The sequence below is a fragment of the Canis aureus genome, chromosome 14 (assembly GCF_053574225.1).
Source record: "Canis aureus isolate CA01 chromosome 14, VMU_Caureus_v.1.0, whole genome shotgun sequence".
NCBI classification, from domain to species: domain Eukaryota; kingdom Metazoa; phylum Chordata; class Mammalia; order Carnivora; family Canidae; genus Canis; species Canis aureus.
The window spans coordinates 41939215-41957662 of NC_135624.1; the positions used below are offsets into that span (position 1 = coordinate 41939215).

At 42.3% G+C, this 18448-nt stretch overlaps 1 protein-coding gene across 17 annotated transcripts in view; it reads left to right on the forward strand.

The window, feature by feature from the left end:
• Positions 1 to 18448, forward strand: part of LIMCH1 (LIM and calponin homology domains 1) — a 299956-nt gene that overhangs the window by 248287 nt on the left and 33221 nt on the right. For all 17 annotated transcript variants that reach the window (XM_077847841.1, XM_077847842.1, XM_077847858.1 and 14 more), the window contains 3 exons: positions 1279 to 1494; positions 16620 to 16710; positions 17987 to 18150. In XM_077847841.1, the coding sequence (XP_077703967.1) occupies positions 1279 to 1494; positions 16620 to 16710; positions 17987 to 18150 (471 nt within the window). The remainder of the gene's footprint in view (positions 1 to 1278; positions 1495 to 16619; positions 16711 to 17986; positions 18151 to 18448) is intronic.

Consider the following 18448-nt stretch of genomic DNA (forward strand, 5'->3'; position numbering starts at 1 on the left):
ATTCCTTGTGGAGGATCTTAGGGCGCCTCATAATTATAATAGCTAATGTTTACACGCACGGAATGTGCCTGACACCGTTGTAAACTCCGTACGTGAGTCAGTCCGTGAGATCCCCTCCACGGTGCTCTCCGGGAGATGCAGGTGTTAGGGAATTGCTGGGTGGGGAGCCCGAGCATGCAGAGGGAGACACCTGAAGATCGTGTGGTTTGGGACCCGAGGGGGGCCGACTGCAGAGCTCCTCGCGTGACCGCTGCGTACTCGCCTCGGACCCCAAGAGGGGCGTTCTGGGTGCCTTTCAATAAGCCAGACCTAGCTGACCCCCCTCTCGACTCCTCCTTTCTTGCCTTTCCCACCTTCCCTAGACATGGGTGCAAAACAAAGATATTTTAATGTGTATGGCCTTCCGTTCTTGAAAAAATCGGGATTGTAAAATTACCTGGAAATAGGGCTTTGATATAGCGTAGCATCGGGCCAGGGGCCCTCCGTGTTAGCTTGTGAAAATGTACCCATTGCCCCCTTACCGCAGGGTAACCCGTAAAAGATTCCTGATCTGATGCGGGTTCCACCTCATTCATAGAAAAAAAAATCTCAAAGTCGTGGAATAGCATTCAGAATTTAAATGGAGAAGTAGTGCAATCCAAGTAGGTGATGTGCATCTGTACTTAAGATTCCTTGATTTTTTTCTACACTTAATTTTTTTTGTATTTTTTATATTTATATATTTTTATATATTTATATATTTTTATAAATATATTTTTATATATTATATTTTATTTTATTTGAAATCAATTATCATGGTGTGCTAATTAATGTAGTGTATTATTCATTTCAGAGTCTATGTTTTAAAATAAGAGCCCACCCCAAGTAAGGTGAGCATGAAATTTAATCCAAAGTGAAGTGGCCTGAGATTTATGACCTTTTATTTTTTTTTCCTTCAAAGCCTAAATATTTATTTTTTTAATTTATTTTTTAATTTTTTTATTGGAGTTCAATTTGCCAACATATAGCATAACACCCAGTGCTTATCCCATCAAGTGCCCCCCTCAGTGCCCGTCACCCAGTCATATGGTCTCATTCATTTGGGGATTTATGACCCTTTAAAGCAGCCATCAGAAAGGTCATTTATGGGAGCCCTGATTTCCAGAACGGATGGGGGCATATGAAATACCTCATATCTTTGCTGGACTATGATTAATAAATGATAATGTCTTCCAATGACCCTAAATGTGTTATCTCGTTGGGAAATAGCATGGTTTTTGTGCATTGTGTGTCTTACAGGTAGATGGGAAAGTCAGCATGAATGGAGAAGCAGTTCACGGTGACAAGGAGAAGGAGAGAGAATGTCCCACGGTGGCACCTGCCCCCTCATTAACCAAACCCCAGATGTTTGAAGCTGTGGCCAGAGTGCACGGGTCCCCAGTGGAGCTCAAACAGGACAACAATAGCATTGAGATCAATATAAAGAAGCCCAGTTCCGTTCCCCAAGAACTGAGAGTAAGAACGAACTTTTCTTTTCCTTTTTTTGGGGTGATTCCGTGGTGAAAGAGTCTACTTTTAAAAATAAGTCAGTCTTGAATAGCCACCGTTTCTTCCCTCCGCGTGGGTATGTCATCTTGCTGAGGCTGCCGTAGCAAAGTGCCATACCTTGAGTGGGTTAGGAATCAGAAACGACCTGTGTCATAGTCGTGCTGGCCGGGAGCCCAAAGTGAGTGTCTTGCGGGATGGCCCCTTATGTGGGCTGCGAGGGAGACTCTGCTCGGTGCTGCCCTGCTGGTTTCGGGGGTTTGCTAGCCCATCTCTGGCTGTCGTTGGCTTGTAGAAGCGCCGCCCTGCTCTCTGCCTTCATCTTCACCCGCAATCCTACCCGTTCCCTGCCCATGCCCAAGCCTCCCCTTTCTGTAAGGACACGCGTTATCCTGGATGAGGGACCCACTCTGCTCCAGTCCTAGAGGTCGGGGTTAGGACCACACCTAACGTGACTCGTTATATCTGCAATGAGGTTACCTCCCAGGAAGGCCTCGCCTTCCCAGGAGTGCGAGGAGGTAGGACTTCAACACGTGAATTTGGGGTGCTGTGGGGAGACACAATTCAACCCGAACCGTGGGGTGTTACAGAAGTTGTATTATAGCTTATGAATAACAGAGACTTTTCCTTGTCTTCACATTCTTGGTTATCTAGTGTTACAGAAAAATAAATCCATCTCTAAAGGACCTTTTCCCTCCCTCTTTGTTCCCCATCAGACTTGTGAATACGTGTGAAAATGACTGGTGCCCTAAGGACCTGGCTTTCCATCCTTGACAAATGTATGAAAGGGTATCTACCTTATTAGCTAAATAAATAAATAAATGATAAATCCAGAAAGATAAAAAAAAAACAAGATTAAAAGCAATAAAATTTTTTATTAGTTTAGCCCCTTAAATTCAGAGCAACTGGACCCAACTATTGAGTGGCCAAGCTGAAAAACGTAGGGTGGTTCAAGAACAGCAGAAGAGAAAACTCAAAATCCTATTATATTTGCTGGTTCAGAATGTAAAATACAGTCAGGAAGAGCACGCTTTCCAGGGGCTCTCAGGACGGGTCCTGCTGGTTTTGTGGCTCAGACCCAAACTTTCTCGACCACGGACACAGCCCACCCAGGTCTTAGGACGCAGGCTGGACTCTGCACAGTCTTGCTCATTCTCACCAGACGCTGATTTCTGCAGTCTTCGTCGCTGGAGTTTGGGTCGGGATCGCAGAAGATGGGGGAGACCTTCACAGTTTTATGCCCCAGAGCCTGGAAAGGTCCGACCCAGAGGGAAACTTGTCTTCTGAGGCTGAGTCAGAAGACCCAGCGAGCTAAACTCCCCAGTGGGCTGGACCTTATTTTTCTGATCTCCGGAGATATCCTCCTATCTCTTACCCTCATTTAAGCGCAGTGTAATTGGCGTACCATATCCTCTTCATTTCAAGGGAACGTCAGAGCGATCGGATAGCCTTCCACATTGCGAGCAGTCCCCGCAGTGAGTCCGGGTACCACCATCGCCGTACAAAGTCGTCACAATATTACGGACTGTAGTCCCTATCTGTACGCTGTCTCCCCGTGACCTGCTGTATAACCAGGAGCTTATTTATCTATTTTTAATTCTTTGAGGAACCTCCACACCGTTTCCCACAGTGGCTGCACCGTTTGCATTTCCCCCAAGAGTGTACAAGTTTCCCTTTTCTCTGCCTCCTTGCCAACTCTTATTCTTTGTCTTCTTGGTGTAGCCAACGGGACAGGAGTGAGATGGTATCTCGTTGTGGTTTTTTTGTTTTTTGGGTTTTTTTTTTTTTTTTTTTTTTTTGGTCGTGGTTTTGATTTGCATCTTCTTGAGGACGAGCGACGTGGAGCATCTTCCCGTGTGCCTCTTGGCCATCTGGGTGTTGTCTTTGGAAAAACAACTCAAATCCTCTGCCTTTTTTTTTAATCACTTTGTTTTTTGATATCAAGAGGTGTAACTTCTTTACATATTTCGGGTGTTAATCCCGTTATCGGACGAGTGACTTACAAACATCTTCCATTCCATAGGTTGCCATTTCATTTTGTTGATGGTTTCCGGGGCCGTGCAGGAGCTTTTTAGTTTGATATAATCCAGTTTTTCCAGGGTTAGCTTCTGTTAGCCCAGCCTGAGGAGACTGGTCCAAACGAATACTACTGAGACAAACGTCAAAGAACCTATGATTTCCTCTAAGTATTTTATGGTTTTAGGTATCACAGTTAATATGTTGATCCATTTTGGATTTATTTGTAGACGGTGTAAGATAATGGCCGGGTTTCATTCTGGGGTTTGTCTTTTGAAGAATAAAATGTGTTTTCTCAGAGGAGCTGGAGGACGTAGGTCTTCCCCATGGTGCCCAAGTCCTGTGGAGGAGTTTCAAACTGGAATAAACCTAAATAATTTCCTCACCATGGTAACATATTCACTGGCCTCCAGAAGCAAAGTTTTGAGATCCACGCATATGCTGAGTCTCTCATTGTGGAATTTAATCTCACTTTTCATTTGCATAAATGTTATCATCTCTGAAGAATTCTTAACAAATTATCCTAAGACGAAATGTTGAGTTTCACTGCTAGCGTGGGAACTTCACTGGTAGAGTCAACACACGCTCTTAATTTTAAATTAGAAGTACCTGTAATTAACTTGACATCACAGTGGTAGGATTGCTCTTCTGGGACACTCAGGAATTCTGTTCTTATTTGTCTTTTGCCACAGTTATTGATACGCATTTCTTCAGTTCCCTCCATAAGGACTTTCCATGACTCGGTTTGATGACTCTGTCAGGCCACAGGCCCTTTGCACATACTATCCAGCACAGCTCTTTCGCATTCTCCTTGGAAAAAGCAATGTTTTGGTGCCATGCTTGTCCCGTGACACCTGCCATGTAATAGAGGGACACAGGGCTGACTCGGGCACAGCCGACTGAGTATGAGAACAAACCCTGAGGGCTCTGCTATTGGGCACATGTCTGCTTTCTACCTCTTAACCAGTTCTGCCCTCTGACCATTTTGTTGTTTGAGTTTGGGGGAAACCCTGCCCTTGGATGAATAGATTTTATTCCCAACAGAAGTTAAAGAGACGAGATTACGGTATGAAGCCCAAACTTGCTCTAAGTCTTTAACCCTTTAGGGGAAAAAACAGCTTTTTCTGTGGCATTAAGCAGAAGACTCCTAAAAAAGAGCAAGGGGTTTGTTGGTTTGTAGAGAAGCATAGCCTCCCTTTAAAAAATATACTCATTCTTGATGATTAGTAATTCTTTTATTTTTACAGGGAGCAAAATTCTCCAAAAAGCAACGTCTTCTCTTTTTAGGGGCAGGCATTTTCCACTTTAAAAGTCGTTAAGCACCCTGAGGTCAAAGCAAAGAGGGACCAAAATATTTCACACTTGTTGCATTGTCCCCCGAAGTGTCTTGTTTGAGGAGGAGCAAAATCAGATGATCTGAAAGGAATCAGGTTACTTCAGAAATTCATACAGTATAACCAGGAGAGCTCTGATCCGAAGGTGTCCTGCTGGGCTTCCTTCCCCTGAGCCACTGATCCAGGTGGGGTCAAGGTGTGGGTCCAAACTCATGGAAAAGCCTGGGAGGCTCTTCCTGTATATGCCCCTTACTTGAAAAAACTGCGTAGTTTAGGGGCGCCCAGTGGGGCAGTCGGTCAAGCATCCGGCTCCTGGTTTTCGGCTCAGGTCCCGATCTCAGGGTCGTGGGATGGAGCCCCGTGTCTGGGTCTGCACTCGGTGCGGAGTCTGTGGGGGTTCTCTCTCCCGCTCCCTCTGCCCCTCCCATGTGTGCTCTCTCTCTAAAATAAAGACCTCTTTTAAAGAAGAAGAAAGGAGGAGGAGGAGGAGGAGGAAGAGGAGAAGAAGAAGAAGAAGAAGAAGAAGAAGAAGAAGAAGAAGAGAAGAAGAAGGAGGAGGAGGAGGAAAGAAGAAAAAGAGGAAGAGGAAGAGGAAGAGAAAGAGGAAGAGGAAGAAGGAAGAAGGAAGAAGAAAGGGGCACCTGGGTGGTTCAGCGGTTGAGCGTCTGCCTTCAGCCCAGGGCCTGATCCTGGAGACCCAGGATCGGGTCCCACATTGGGCTCCCTGCATGGAGCCTGCTTCTCCCTCTGCCTGTGTCTATGCCTCTCTGTGTATGTCCCATGAATAAAGAAAATCTTAAAAAAAAAAAAAAAAGAAAGGAAGGAAGGAAGAAAGAAAAGAGAAAAGGAAGGGAGGGAGGGAGGGAGGGAGGAAGGAAGGAAGGAAGGAAGGAGTGTCTGGTTCGGAGTAATTTCTGGCTCAAGAAGCCCTGGTGGTTTCGAAGAGGAAGCATTCATTGCACTGCCTCTGGGCCTCAATGCCCTTGGTCAACCGATGCAGGGCCGTGGCAGTATTTCCTGGGGAGGTGGCTCTGCGTGTGCCTGCTAGACAACGAAATGTCAGCGCGTCATTATAACGTCTCCATACTCACAGTCCGTGACTCCAGAAGTTTTCCATTACCAATGTGTTATCTCCAGCATCATTTTAAAGGACTCTCTTCTCTAGTAAACCTACTCCCCATTTTACTTCCTCCACCGCACGCCAAGAAAAGCACTTCTCACTGCGTGACAGCCGGTGTATCCCTGGGGAAGCGGTGGGCCTGACTGGTCAGGGCAGGGTATGGCGACCAGCTTGAAACAGGGGCCTCCTGGGGCCTGATACCAGCTTGGACTCGGTTCCATTTTCTAATTCATTGGCCCCACAGAGTGGGGAGTCAAAGGAATAGTGTTCTCTTTAAATGGTGTCTTTCTTCCAAAAATTGCATTCCCAACAGATGCACTCTACAGAGGAGTAGCCTCACCCACCATGAAAATGTCACAGTTGTCCAGGGCGAGCTGGAGCTGTCCCAAGGGCACAGCAGTCGTGGGCAGGAGCGCTCATTCAGACCGTGGGGCGCCGCCACAGAGAGGGGCGACCGCCGGGCTCAAGTGGGAGGGGATGGGGTGAGGTTGGAGGCTCAGCCTGTGGGGCCAGCGCCACCACTGTCGTGTGATTCACACTATGTCATCTCTTCGGTTGCTTTCTGCCTCACCTTTGTCCCTGAAAACCCTTGGGACCATTGCTCTCTCACTTTAGAAATGGATCTGAAATTAAACTAGTCCTGTTAGGGGCCCTGGGGGGCTCAGTGGTTCAGCATCTGCCTTTGCTTAGGGCGTGATCTCAGGTCCCGGGATCGAGTCCGGCATCGGGCTCCCTGCAGGGAGCCTGCTTCTTCCTCTGCCTGTGTCTCTGCCTCTCTCTCTGTGTCTCTCAGGAATAAATAAATAAAATCTTTTTTTCTAAAAAGTGCTGGATAACAGGGTCAGAAGACTAGAGGGATGTAAGATTGCAAAGAACAGGTAAGACCATCATAGGTTGGGGTTATGGGAAGGGTTTTGTGTGGGATAGAGATTTTGAAATTTGGCCTTAGATGTGGGATTCCCATTGGTATGGAGCATGTCGGGAATAGTGGGAGCAAAGGCATAGACGATGAGGAACGGTGATGAGGAATCCACGAGACGATCCCAAGAGGGAGTCACAGGGTGAAGAGGCGACGAGGGTGACTGGGACGCTACACGCTACAAGCAGGGGGATCCTGCCTCCCACGGCTTCATCTGATTATCCCTGAGATATTTCCCAGCAGAAGCCTAGCACTTTTTTTTTTAATTAGGCATTTAAAAATATTGGCTCCTATAAGAAAATCATGTCATAGCATAAATCCAGACTCCTGGAATCCCAGGTTACAAAATAAGTTGTAAGTTCTTCTTCTCTGATGGTGAATTTATCCTATTCAATAACCTGCAGAAAGATGTTTCTGTCTCCCCCAAAGCTAGACCCACTGCAAGTTGTATTTATATTTGAACCTCTTCCTCTGTGGTACTAAAAATGTACCTAAAATTTTCCTAAAATACCGAGAGTACCCTGTGCAGTAGGTCAGAGATCTAACCCCACCTGAGCCTCAGTTTATATGAAAGACAAAGACAATGCGAGCACGTCATCTGATGGTTGGTGTGAGGATTCGTGTACAGAGAGCACTTGGCGGATGTCAAGGCAGCTCAAGGACAGAGGTGCCCTTACGGTATATGTAATAACGGTTGTACAACAGATGGGAGACAGTCACGGTATATTTTTCAGTAACATTTCTTAGCTTAAACCAAGATCATCAAAATGACCATCGTGCTCAGGTGCGAATTTCAGACAAATGGGATGAATTTCTTGTCACCGTCCAGCTCGGCTTGTCGGTCCTTCCGGCTGGAATTCACTAGGAAACGTGCAGATGGGAGTAGCTCCTTCCAGAAGATGATTGCCCTTGCAGGTGCTCCTGTGGTGCTTCCCCCGTGCTCCTGACCTCCCATCACCCCCCTCTTGCCCAGTTCTGGCTTCCCTCTGCCATCTAGACCCTGCTGATCAGCTCCCACTCACCAGCAGGTCCCCGGGGTGGGGGTGGGGGTGGGGGGTGTTGCGCAAGCCCCCCTGCTGGCCAGCACCTTCCTATCCAATTTGTGGCAATTCTTGCCCATTGACCCAGGACCAAACCTCCCTAGTCACTGTTTGGACTGTTTGACCTGCTTTTCTCAAGCCAAGTAATTAGGTAGGTGAATTTTTTTCAACCTTGATAATATCAGCCATAAGCCTTCGTCTTGAAAATTCAGTACTTTACTAACGTGGTCTAACCCAGGAAAAGAGACAATTAGATCTTTCTTAGAACATTTCACTTTGCAGTGAGAGCGGGGGGAAGGCATTTGAGTAGGTGCTGTTTTCCTTACGACTGAGACCAACTGCAAATTCCTTTCAGATGTCAAATGCCAACAGGCATTTCTTTAGAAACTTTTTCTCTGTCGAGAAGTAACTAAGAGTGTGTGATTAAAAGCCGTTAAAAATGTTGAGGTTCAGAAGCATTCACAGACTTCAAAAAAAGTATACATCCGAGACGATTTCTTAAAAAATCCAAACTAGCCCATCTTACCTGGACCGGAGCCTCACATTGTTGGTTCAAAAAAACTTAAGCAAAAAGAAAAAGTCTAAGGAATGGGGAGTCTGGTTCTCCATGTAGATCCTCTTTCATCCAGTGAAAATAGATACTCGGAGGTATAAAAGTGGACGGGGAAACACATGCATGGCATATGTGATACCTGGGTCATGGTGCCAAGACATAAATAGACTGATTTTCCAGGCTTCCGTCCAGATAAGTTATTCGAGACTGAAGCCAGGAAATCACTCAGTCACAGAAGAGAAGCTCAGGGAAGAAAGCATTTTGGGTATCACCTCTTCCAACCCGTAGAGGTCAAACCATCAATCCAACTCCGTCCTGGAAACGGGACCACCCAAGCTCTGGGTCTCGGGACGTTCCTGCTCTCCGGCTTCGTATTTCCAGTTCCTCCTCCCGTGTGGCGGTCTAGGCCAACCCAGCGGGCAGATCCTGGTTAGACCTAGCAGCCAGACACCAGGGGAGCCTGTGGCCACACCAGGTTCCTCTCCGACCAGGAAGCTGCCACCGCTCACCCGTGGGCCCGAGCCAGCCTGCATCTCGGTTCTCCGTCCGGGAGAGGCCGACTAGGGGCCGAGGCCCCATCACCTTTCTGTATTCTTATTCACTCGGGTCCAGGGCTCTGTTCTTATTTACTTGTTTTCATTCTTGAGGCAGTGTTACCGGGTGGAGAAGGGAAGGCCTCACTCCCGGTAGCTGGAACCAAAGGAACGTACAGATCAGAAAGTGCCATTTCCAGCAAGGCCAGTCTGTCCCAGGCCAGTTTCCCAGCCCATCGAGACTGCTTGGAACTGCCAATTTTGATCTCATTTCCTTTGAAGTAGTGATGTGAGGACAAAGATAACAAACTTTCAAGATGCAATAGCCAGACACAAGTTAATCAAACTGTTTTGGGGGATTTCCCTTGATTACATCCTCCGTTGACTCTTGAACAACATGCTTTGAACCGCGTGGGTCCACTTAGGTGTGGATTTGTTTCTATATATACTGTATGTATTTACTCTTCCTTATGGTTTTCTTAGTGACATTTTCTCACTTTATTTTAAGAATATGTATGGGGGGGCTCAGTAGGTTAAGCGTTTGCCTTTGTTGGCTCAGGTCATGATCCCGGGGTCCTGGGGTCGAGCCCCATGTGGCAGGGAGTCTGCTTCTCCCTTTCCGTCTCCCTCTGCCTCTCCTCTCTCTCTCTCTCTAATGAATAAATTTAAAAATCTTTTAAAAAAATACATATGGAATATATATAACAAACACTGTGTTAATCGACTATGTTATCGGTAAGGCTTCTGGCCATCGATAGGCTATTAGCATAGTTTTTGAGGAGTCAAAAGTTACACGTGAATTTTTGACTATGCAGAGGGGTCAGCGCCACCAACCCCACCTTTGTTCAAGATTCATCCATAGTCTAAGCATATTGCAAAACACAGAACAGTATAAAGGAAATAAAACTGCATATGGCTCCGGCCATATGGAAATGGATCCTAAGATTTCTTTTTAAATGTGTGTCCTCCTCTTTCTCTCCGTGCATATAAAATATTTATTAAATGGGCTCATGTTATTCAAATTGTGTCATAACTTGCTTTTTCTCTTCATTTACCCTGAATATTTTGCTAGCTAATAACCTGACTTGGGTGACTACTGTGTGTTTAAAGTAAGCTTGAGAGTGTGAATTCCATAAATAATGCACAGAATATTTGCTCACCTGACCCGGATTACATATCTGCTCAGTGCCAGGTGCTGTGCTGCGTGCTCCCCCGACCCCGCAGAACCTGGGCTGGGTGGAGGGCCCCAAGATGGGGTGGTGGCTAGGGGCAGTCAGGTCTCGAGCTGCCCTCGGAAGTGGAGTCTTGGCCAGATTGCCTCCTGTTCTGAGAGATTCCAGGGAGTTCTCATCTTCTGCAGAACAAACAGATGAGAAGGAGAATGGATGACAAGGGAAGGGAATGGAAAGGGCAGTTTGAATCATTTCAGCAATAAACTTGGGGATTCTCAGGTTCTTATATTTCGTCTTAACAATCAAAACCTTTACACACCTGGGGACGATGCAGAGGTGGGCGTGAGTCTGAGCCCAGACGATGGAGCACTGAGGTTGCTAGCACTGGGCCCAAGGTTCCCACCGCCTCTGCCTATTAGCACTGACCCTACATAAGCCACGTAGCCCCTTGGGCCTCAGTTTCCTCACCTGTATTAAGAGAATCCTATTGATACCTACGTTCCAAGTTGCTGTGAGCATCAAGTGAGATAAGCCCTGTCAGGTGCCCCGACAGCACTGACATGTGGTAAACGCAGTATCAAAGGTAACGACGGGACATAACGTCTAAAGCATCGTGTTTAAGGGAAGGTAAATAGGGTCGTCTGGGAGCTCAGTGTTTGAGTGGTAAGCCAGAGAGAAATGAATTCAGAAATCTGAGAATTCTTGGAAATGGAAGTGCTCCATTAGTCATGCATAAGTAAACTCGTACTGGAATGTGATGTGCGAGGAAAATAATCCTCAGTGAAGGAGTGCTGGAGGATTTTGTCTCCTGCGCATTATAAATTATGTCTAAAGGGATTCATGAATTATTTCCTGGATTCCAAGTGGCACACTTTCCGCATTTGAAGGTCTCTAAATCGCTCTGTATCTTACCACCGGCAGCGCATCACGAGAAGGAGCGTATATACCCTTTTTAGGTCGTACCCAGAGGAACACGACTTAGGCTTGGCATCTGAGATGTGATAACTGTGCCCATGTCTTTGTTCATTTTTGGAGCAGGAAGGCTTGGCCCGGTTTTTATAGTTCTTTCTTTTGTTCCTAGTGATCGGAAACGCTAGTGTTCTCAAAAGCATTCTTCACCAATATTTAAATCTGCAAATTTGTCTTCCAACTTCAGATAGTTTTCTATAATGAATTTGGGGGCACAGCCTAAAAATCAGTATTTCTGATAGTAGTTTATATATGGACATTATAAAAATACTACCACATATTCATATTTCTATGTGTGGTGTGGGAGTGTGTTAAATTATAAAATCTAACTTATTCTTTTGTCATGCGAGGCTGGTCAATCTTCAAATACTGCTTTTCCATCAGCCATTTACGTAAGAACGCAAACACGTGTACCATGTGCGTATCACATATGATAAAAGAGACTTTAACTATTTCCAGTCATTAAGTCTCTTTGAAGGGATTCAACTCAGGCTTGGTAATATATTAAAAAGTTACAGAATTGATCAAATAATATGGTGCTTATTCCGTTTTTAAAAGTATATTTTAATTTAATATTATGTTCTTCCAGAATTGATACATAATAATCCATCATGAGAAAATGTGCATCAGGGCGCCTGGGGGGCTCAGTCAGTTGAGCGTCTGCCTTCAGCTCAGGTCATGATCCCAGGGTCCTGGGATCGAGTCCTGTGTCGGGCTCCCAGCTCAGTGAGGCATCTACTTCTCCTTCTCCCTCTCCCCTGCTCATTCTCAGCCTCACACTCACTCTCTGTCTCAAATAAATAAAATCTTTAAAAAAAGAAAGAAAATGCCCATCTAATTATGAGTTCAAAATCACCCCATCCTCCAAAAGAAAAAACACATTTTTGCCGCTAGATGCTATTGTAAAATCTTTTAGAAGCTCAAAAGTCTTGTTGCCTAAAGTTTCTTAGTGCTTTTTTTTTAAAGCTTAGAAAATTTGCAAATAATTTTTGTTTATTTTTTACAGCGTTTTTTTTTCTAATTTTTTTATTGAAGCAAATTTTTTTTATTCCAATTTATGTATCATGGCAACACATAACATAAAATTTACTATCGTACCCATTTTTATGTGTGCTCTTCAGTGGTATCAAGTACTTTCATAATGTGCAACTGTCACCACCATCATCTCCAGAATTCTTTTCATCTTGCAAAACCAAAACTCGTCACCCATTAAACAATAACTCCCCACGATCCCCTCCCCCAGACCCTACTTTCTGTCCCCTTTCCCTCCGCACCCCAGCCTGTGGTAACTGGGCTCCACATATAACTGAGATCGTGCAATATTTGTCTTTCTATGTCAGCTTATTTCACTTAGCCTAAGACTCTCCAGGTTCATCCATGTTGCAAATAGCAGAATTTCCTTCTTTCTCATGGCTCAGTAATATCCTGCTGTGTCTGTATATGTGTGTGTGTATAGTTAGATAAGAGATAGGCGTTTATTCGTATATAGATACAAATTATACGTGCACGAATGATATATTTGTATATAATATTAATATTTATATATCATCACACTTATATTTCATTATACATGTAATATAATATTTAAACATCACATTTTCTTTATCTGTTCATCCATCAACCTTAGGTTGCAGTGAATGTGGAGTGCAGATAGCTCCTCGAGACCCTGATTTCATTTTCTTTGGATATGTACCCAGAAGTGAAATTGCTAGATCATACGATAGTTCTATTTTTTATTTTTTTATTCTTGATTGTTCGATGGCTATAGCAACTTACATTCCCACCATGAGTGTACAGGAATTCACTTTTCTCCACGTTTGATGACACTTGTTACCTTTGACTTTTTAATAACAGTCATTCTTAATTCTTAAGTCATTCTTAATAACAGTATGAGGTGATATCTCATTGTAGTAGTTTTGATTTCCCTGATGATTAGAGATAGAGGTGTTGAGCATCTTTTCATATACTATGTAACTATTTTAATTGGATTATTTGTGCCTTTTTTTTTTTTTTTTGCTATGGTGTTGTAAGAGTGCCTTGTGTATTTTTGGATATGAATTCCTTATTGGATATATGATTTGCAAATATCTTTCCCATTGTATAGGTTACCCTTTCATCCTGTCGTTTCCTTTTCTCTGAATAACCTTTTTAGTTTGTGGTAATCCCACTGGTTTATTTTTGCTTTTATTGCCTGTGCTTTTGGTGTCAAATCATTGCTGAAACCAATGCCAAGGAGCTTTTCTCCTGCTTTCTTCTAGGAGTTTTACAGTTTTAAGTCTTTATCCCATTTAGGCATTGATTTTTGTGTATGGTGTCAGGTAAGAATCAAATTCATTCTTTCACATGTAGAGATCCAGTTTTCCCAACACCATTTGTGGAAAAAATCCTTTATACATTCTGTGTTCTTGGTGCTCTGGTCAAAAATTAGTTGACCATTAAAAAAAAAAAAAAAGTTGACCATAAAAGTGTAGGTTGATTTCTGGGCTCTCTGTTCTATTCCATTGATCTATGTACCTGCTTGTATGACAGTGCCATACTGTTTCAATTACTGTAGCTTTTGCTAATATAGTTTGAAATCAGGAAGTATGATGTCTCCAGCTTTACTCTTCTTGCTCGAGATTGCTTTAGCCATTTAGGATCTTCTGTAGTTCCATATGAATTTTAGGGGTTTTTAAAAATTTCTGCGAATATGCCATTGGAATTTTATTAGGGACTGCACTGAATCTGTAGATTTCTTCGGGTAGTATGGACATTTTAATAATCCATGAACATAAGCTATCTTCTATTTACTTGTGTCTTCTTCAATTCCTTCACCCATGTTTTAGTTCTCAGTATACAAATCTCTCACCTTTGTTAAATTTATTTCTAAGTATCTTATTCTTTTCAATGCTGTTGTAATCGGGATTGTTTTCTTCTTTTTTTATGTTGTATATTGATTTTGTATCCTGCAACTTTACTGAATTCATTTATTAGTTTTAACAGTTTTTTGGTGGAGTCTTTACCGTTTTCTGTATATATAAGAGCATATCATCTACAAACAGAAATAATTTTGCCTCATCCTTTCCTATTTGGATGCCTTTTATTTCTTTTTCTTGCCTAACTCTGGCTAGGACTTCCACTACTATACTGAATAGAAGCAGGAAGAGTGGGCACCCTTGTCTTGTTCCTGATCCTAGAGGAAAGGCTTTGAGCTTTCACCAGTAAATACTATGTTAGTTATGAACTTGTCAAATATGGCCCTTATTATGTTTAAGTAGATTCTTCTGTACCTAATTTGTTGAGCACTTCTATCATGAATAGGTGTTGAATTTTGTCAAATGCTTTTTCTGCATCTATTGAGATGAGCATGTTATTTTTATCCTTCACTTTATTAATATGGTATATCACATTTTATGATTTACATAGTTGAACCATTCTTGCATTCTTTCATAAAGTTTTTTTTTTTTTTAAAGAATTCAATAACAATTTCCACCAATGCATTAACTATTAAGAGCTTTCATTTTGGTTGGGTGAAAGGTAAATCTTGATTTAGGAGTAAAATATATATACTTATATATATATACTTATAAGATGTTAATAAATGCATTGCTTTTTGAGAACCATGCAGATATTTTATAAAGTACTTAATAATGCCTTTTCTGAAGGTGAAGGTGAAGGGGGCAATAGAAACCAATTTTAATATTTATCTTAAAACCTTTTAAAATGTATTATTTCATACATATTTTAAAAATTCAAATTCAGCCCTTTACAATAAGACACTATGACTAAAAAACATAATAGTTATTAATTTGTTTCCTTTGATTGTTCAAGTATATTTTAGCCAGTATTTAGTCATCCTTTTAATTACTTTTATCAAGCAACTACTATAATATCAGTGGGAGAATTTTGAAATCTCCCTGGAATCAATTGGCTCCCAAGTAAAAATAATGTAAAATTACATTGATTTTGTTTTCTGAATCAGAAGCGATTCATATAGTCATTGGAGAATATTTTAGAATATAGGAAATATATTTATAAAGAAGAAAAAGTCATCCAAAATAATCACTATTAACATTTTAGTATATTTCCTTACTGTCTTTTATATAAAAGACATTTTTATATATTTTTAGCAGGTATATTTGTGTATAAATATAGCATGTGTAAAATCTTATATCTGTAGGCATCATGCTGGATATGCAGTTTATATTTTTTGGCTCAACATTAGATAATAAGTATTTTCCCATATCATTAACTATTATTCAATACCATTTTTAATGGCTGCATAGTATTTCCTTCTATGGACATGCTGTAATTCATTCATCCATCCCCAATTGTTGGACATTTAGGTCATTCAAAATTTTTTTAATGTTATAAATTTTATGAAGCATAAAACAGATCAATTGAAGTACTTCTGAAAGAGAGGAACACAGGCATAAAAGTGATTAACTGAGGTACTACTGAAAGAGATGAACATCATGGTGATATGCCAGGTGGATTAGACACCAAGAGTCAAATCAGAGAGACCCCTTAGTGGAAGAGCATGGGAATCAAGGATATACTTAGGCCCTAGCTTATAGAAACAGAAAGGAAGGGATGCATATAAAAACTATTGTGTTAGAACCTTGGCAAGACTTGGCAAATGACGGGCACGCGTGAGATACGAGTCAGGAAGCACTTCCGAGTTTAATTTGTGTGCTAGGGAGAACTAATATCATAAACAGAAATTGTGAGTTTGGGGGATGGGTTACTTGAAGGTAACTTTTAGCACGTTGAGTGTGAGTCATTTACCATGACACCGATGTGCCAGACTGAAGCTCTGATGGGTGCTCGGACTGGAGATGAAAGTACGACTCATAAATGGGTGGAGAACATAATGGTGAGTTCATGAGAACAGCTGATCCACTTGAGGGTGATTCAGCACAGGTGATGGAAAATAGTTGAAGTTTAGTATAGAGAGAGAATGAGAAATCAGGCAATAGTTCTTGAGAGCCCAGAAAGAGAACATCAAGGCCAAAACCCACAGTGCTAAGAGTCATAGGCATCTGTGCTGAAGACAAGCTAATTATAACTTTAAAAGATTTCTTTTCACTGGTGATATGACCCTAAGCCAACACTAAAGACATTTGGGAGCAAGTGTGCGGTGACTGTGACTTTGAAAATTCAGTGGTGATGGGAAAGGAGAAGTGGGATGTGCATCTGGGATGGCCAGAGGAGGTGGGGAGGTGGTGGGTGCCTGTGGCCTCCTATTGCCCCCTTCACCTTCACAACTATCTCTTTCCAAGCAATCCAGCCTTTCCTAGTAAGGCTACCCGGGAAATGGAAAAGCAATGAACTCATAAAGGCAATTTACCTCATTGGCCTAAAACTTACTATTCAAAAGAAAGAAAGGAAGAAATCTTTTACCCTTTAGAACTTTCAAAGAGATCATTTATTCAAAGGAGGAAAAATTATTTTTTTCAGGCAACCACTGAGGAAACTGAACCCAACAGTCAAGAGGATGAAAATGATGGTGGAAAAACACAGAAAGGAAATACAGAACTCGCCCCATCAGGTTTGTTCGCTAACAAACTAGTTTTAAGGTAGATGGTAGATGTCTTAACTTTTAAGACACAATGAAAATAGTCCAGGATTTCTCCCGCTGAGCCTGAGAAATGTAGTCGGTGAAGGCGCTGGCACTGGTGTGGTCCTGCTGCCACCTGCAGGCTGCCTGGGGGAATCCCGGGATGTGACTGGTCTTTGCTGTAGCAACCGGAGCCCACACATACTTTTTTGCTCCTGTGGTGTTTTTTTGTTATTTTGAAAGTGTATCTCCATCACCAGAAGGATTATATTTCCCCAAATAAACGATGCTTAAAAACTGCAGGTCCTATTTTAGTACATGGCACATCACTAAATAAGATATAAACCAAAAATATATCACAAAAACAGACGCTCAAATGAAAACCGCTGGGGAATAGTTTAAAAGAATAAAGCAAAAAAAAAAAAAAAAAAAAAAGAAAAGAATAAAGTAAAATGAATGAATGAATGAATGAATGAAGTAAATGCCACTCGTGTGGACGGTATGAACGTTCCCTAAGGTAATGTTCCTCAGTACTTTTAACACGTTTCGTCTTTTGGCAGACGTAAAAACCTCTTACCCTCCTCTAAATCCCAAATTATTTTAAAATGTATTTAAAAAATAAATGTTTGAAATATGCTAAGAATTTCAGCATATGCTTTTTCAAACTAGATCGCACCTCCACCTTTTGATACGGCCCTCGCTCTAGACTGTACCTGAGTCTAGACTATCCCTGAGTCTCCTTTATATAATCAGAGAACACTTTATTTTCATTGCATTCTATATACCACGCAATCCTTAACACATTCCAGTTATGAAAATGTGCTGTTCAAAAGGAGCATTGGAATATGAAAGAAAAGAAAAGAAAAAAGGAATATGAAAGAAAAGACTCAGGCTGCGACTCAGTCGTTTGGGTAGAAACTCTTTAAATGTTCTCCCAACCAGCCCACCTGCCATAATATTTTGCATCAGCATTCTGCTTCATGTAGTGTCATTCACATGGAGACTGCGACTCTTATTAACAACTTATATTTTCCGTAGTTGGGTTCTTTGATGTGTTTAATGTTGTGTGATTTTTTTTTTTAATATCTTAAAAGAGCCTAGAAAACTCTGGCATCTGAGGCTCTTTAATACCTCTCATCACTACAGTCCAACTTCCTATGGCCCAGGGGGGATATGGACTGGTGTGTTTTGCGGCATCGCGAGATAAATGGTCCTTGATGTGGTTTCCCTCTTCTGTTTCATGTCTCTGAATGTCACTCCATTTCAGAGCCACAGCATTTCACGACAACTGTGACTCGGTCCAGCCCGACTGTGCCCTTTGTAGAGTTTCCCTCCAGCCCCCAGCGGAGGAACGATGTGCCGCCAGAAGAAGACCAGAAGAAACTGGGAAATGAAATGAGTGGGAAGGTGGAGTTGGTGCTGTCCCAAAAGGTGAAGTGCATATCCCAAATGAGCGCGGCTTCATGTCGCAACCGGCTTCTGAAGTGAACTGATTGATAAAGTGGCACTTTTCAGAATGAAGATGTCTTTTCTCTCTGAATCTATTCCTATCTTTAATGGGTATTTTTTTTCTAACTACAAATGTGCTACATGTTCCTTGTTAAAACAACAAAAAAAAGTTAAATGCATATAGAAAAGTGTGTGCATTAGGCCATCGGGGTGCTAGAGCAGACTCCCACGGACTGGGTGGCTTGTAAACAACAGACATTTATTCCTCGCCGTTCTGGAA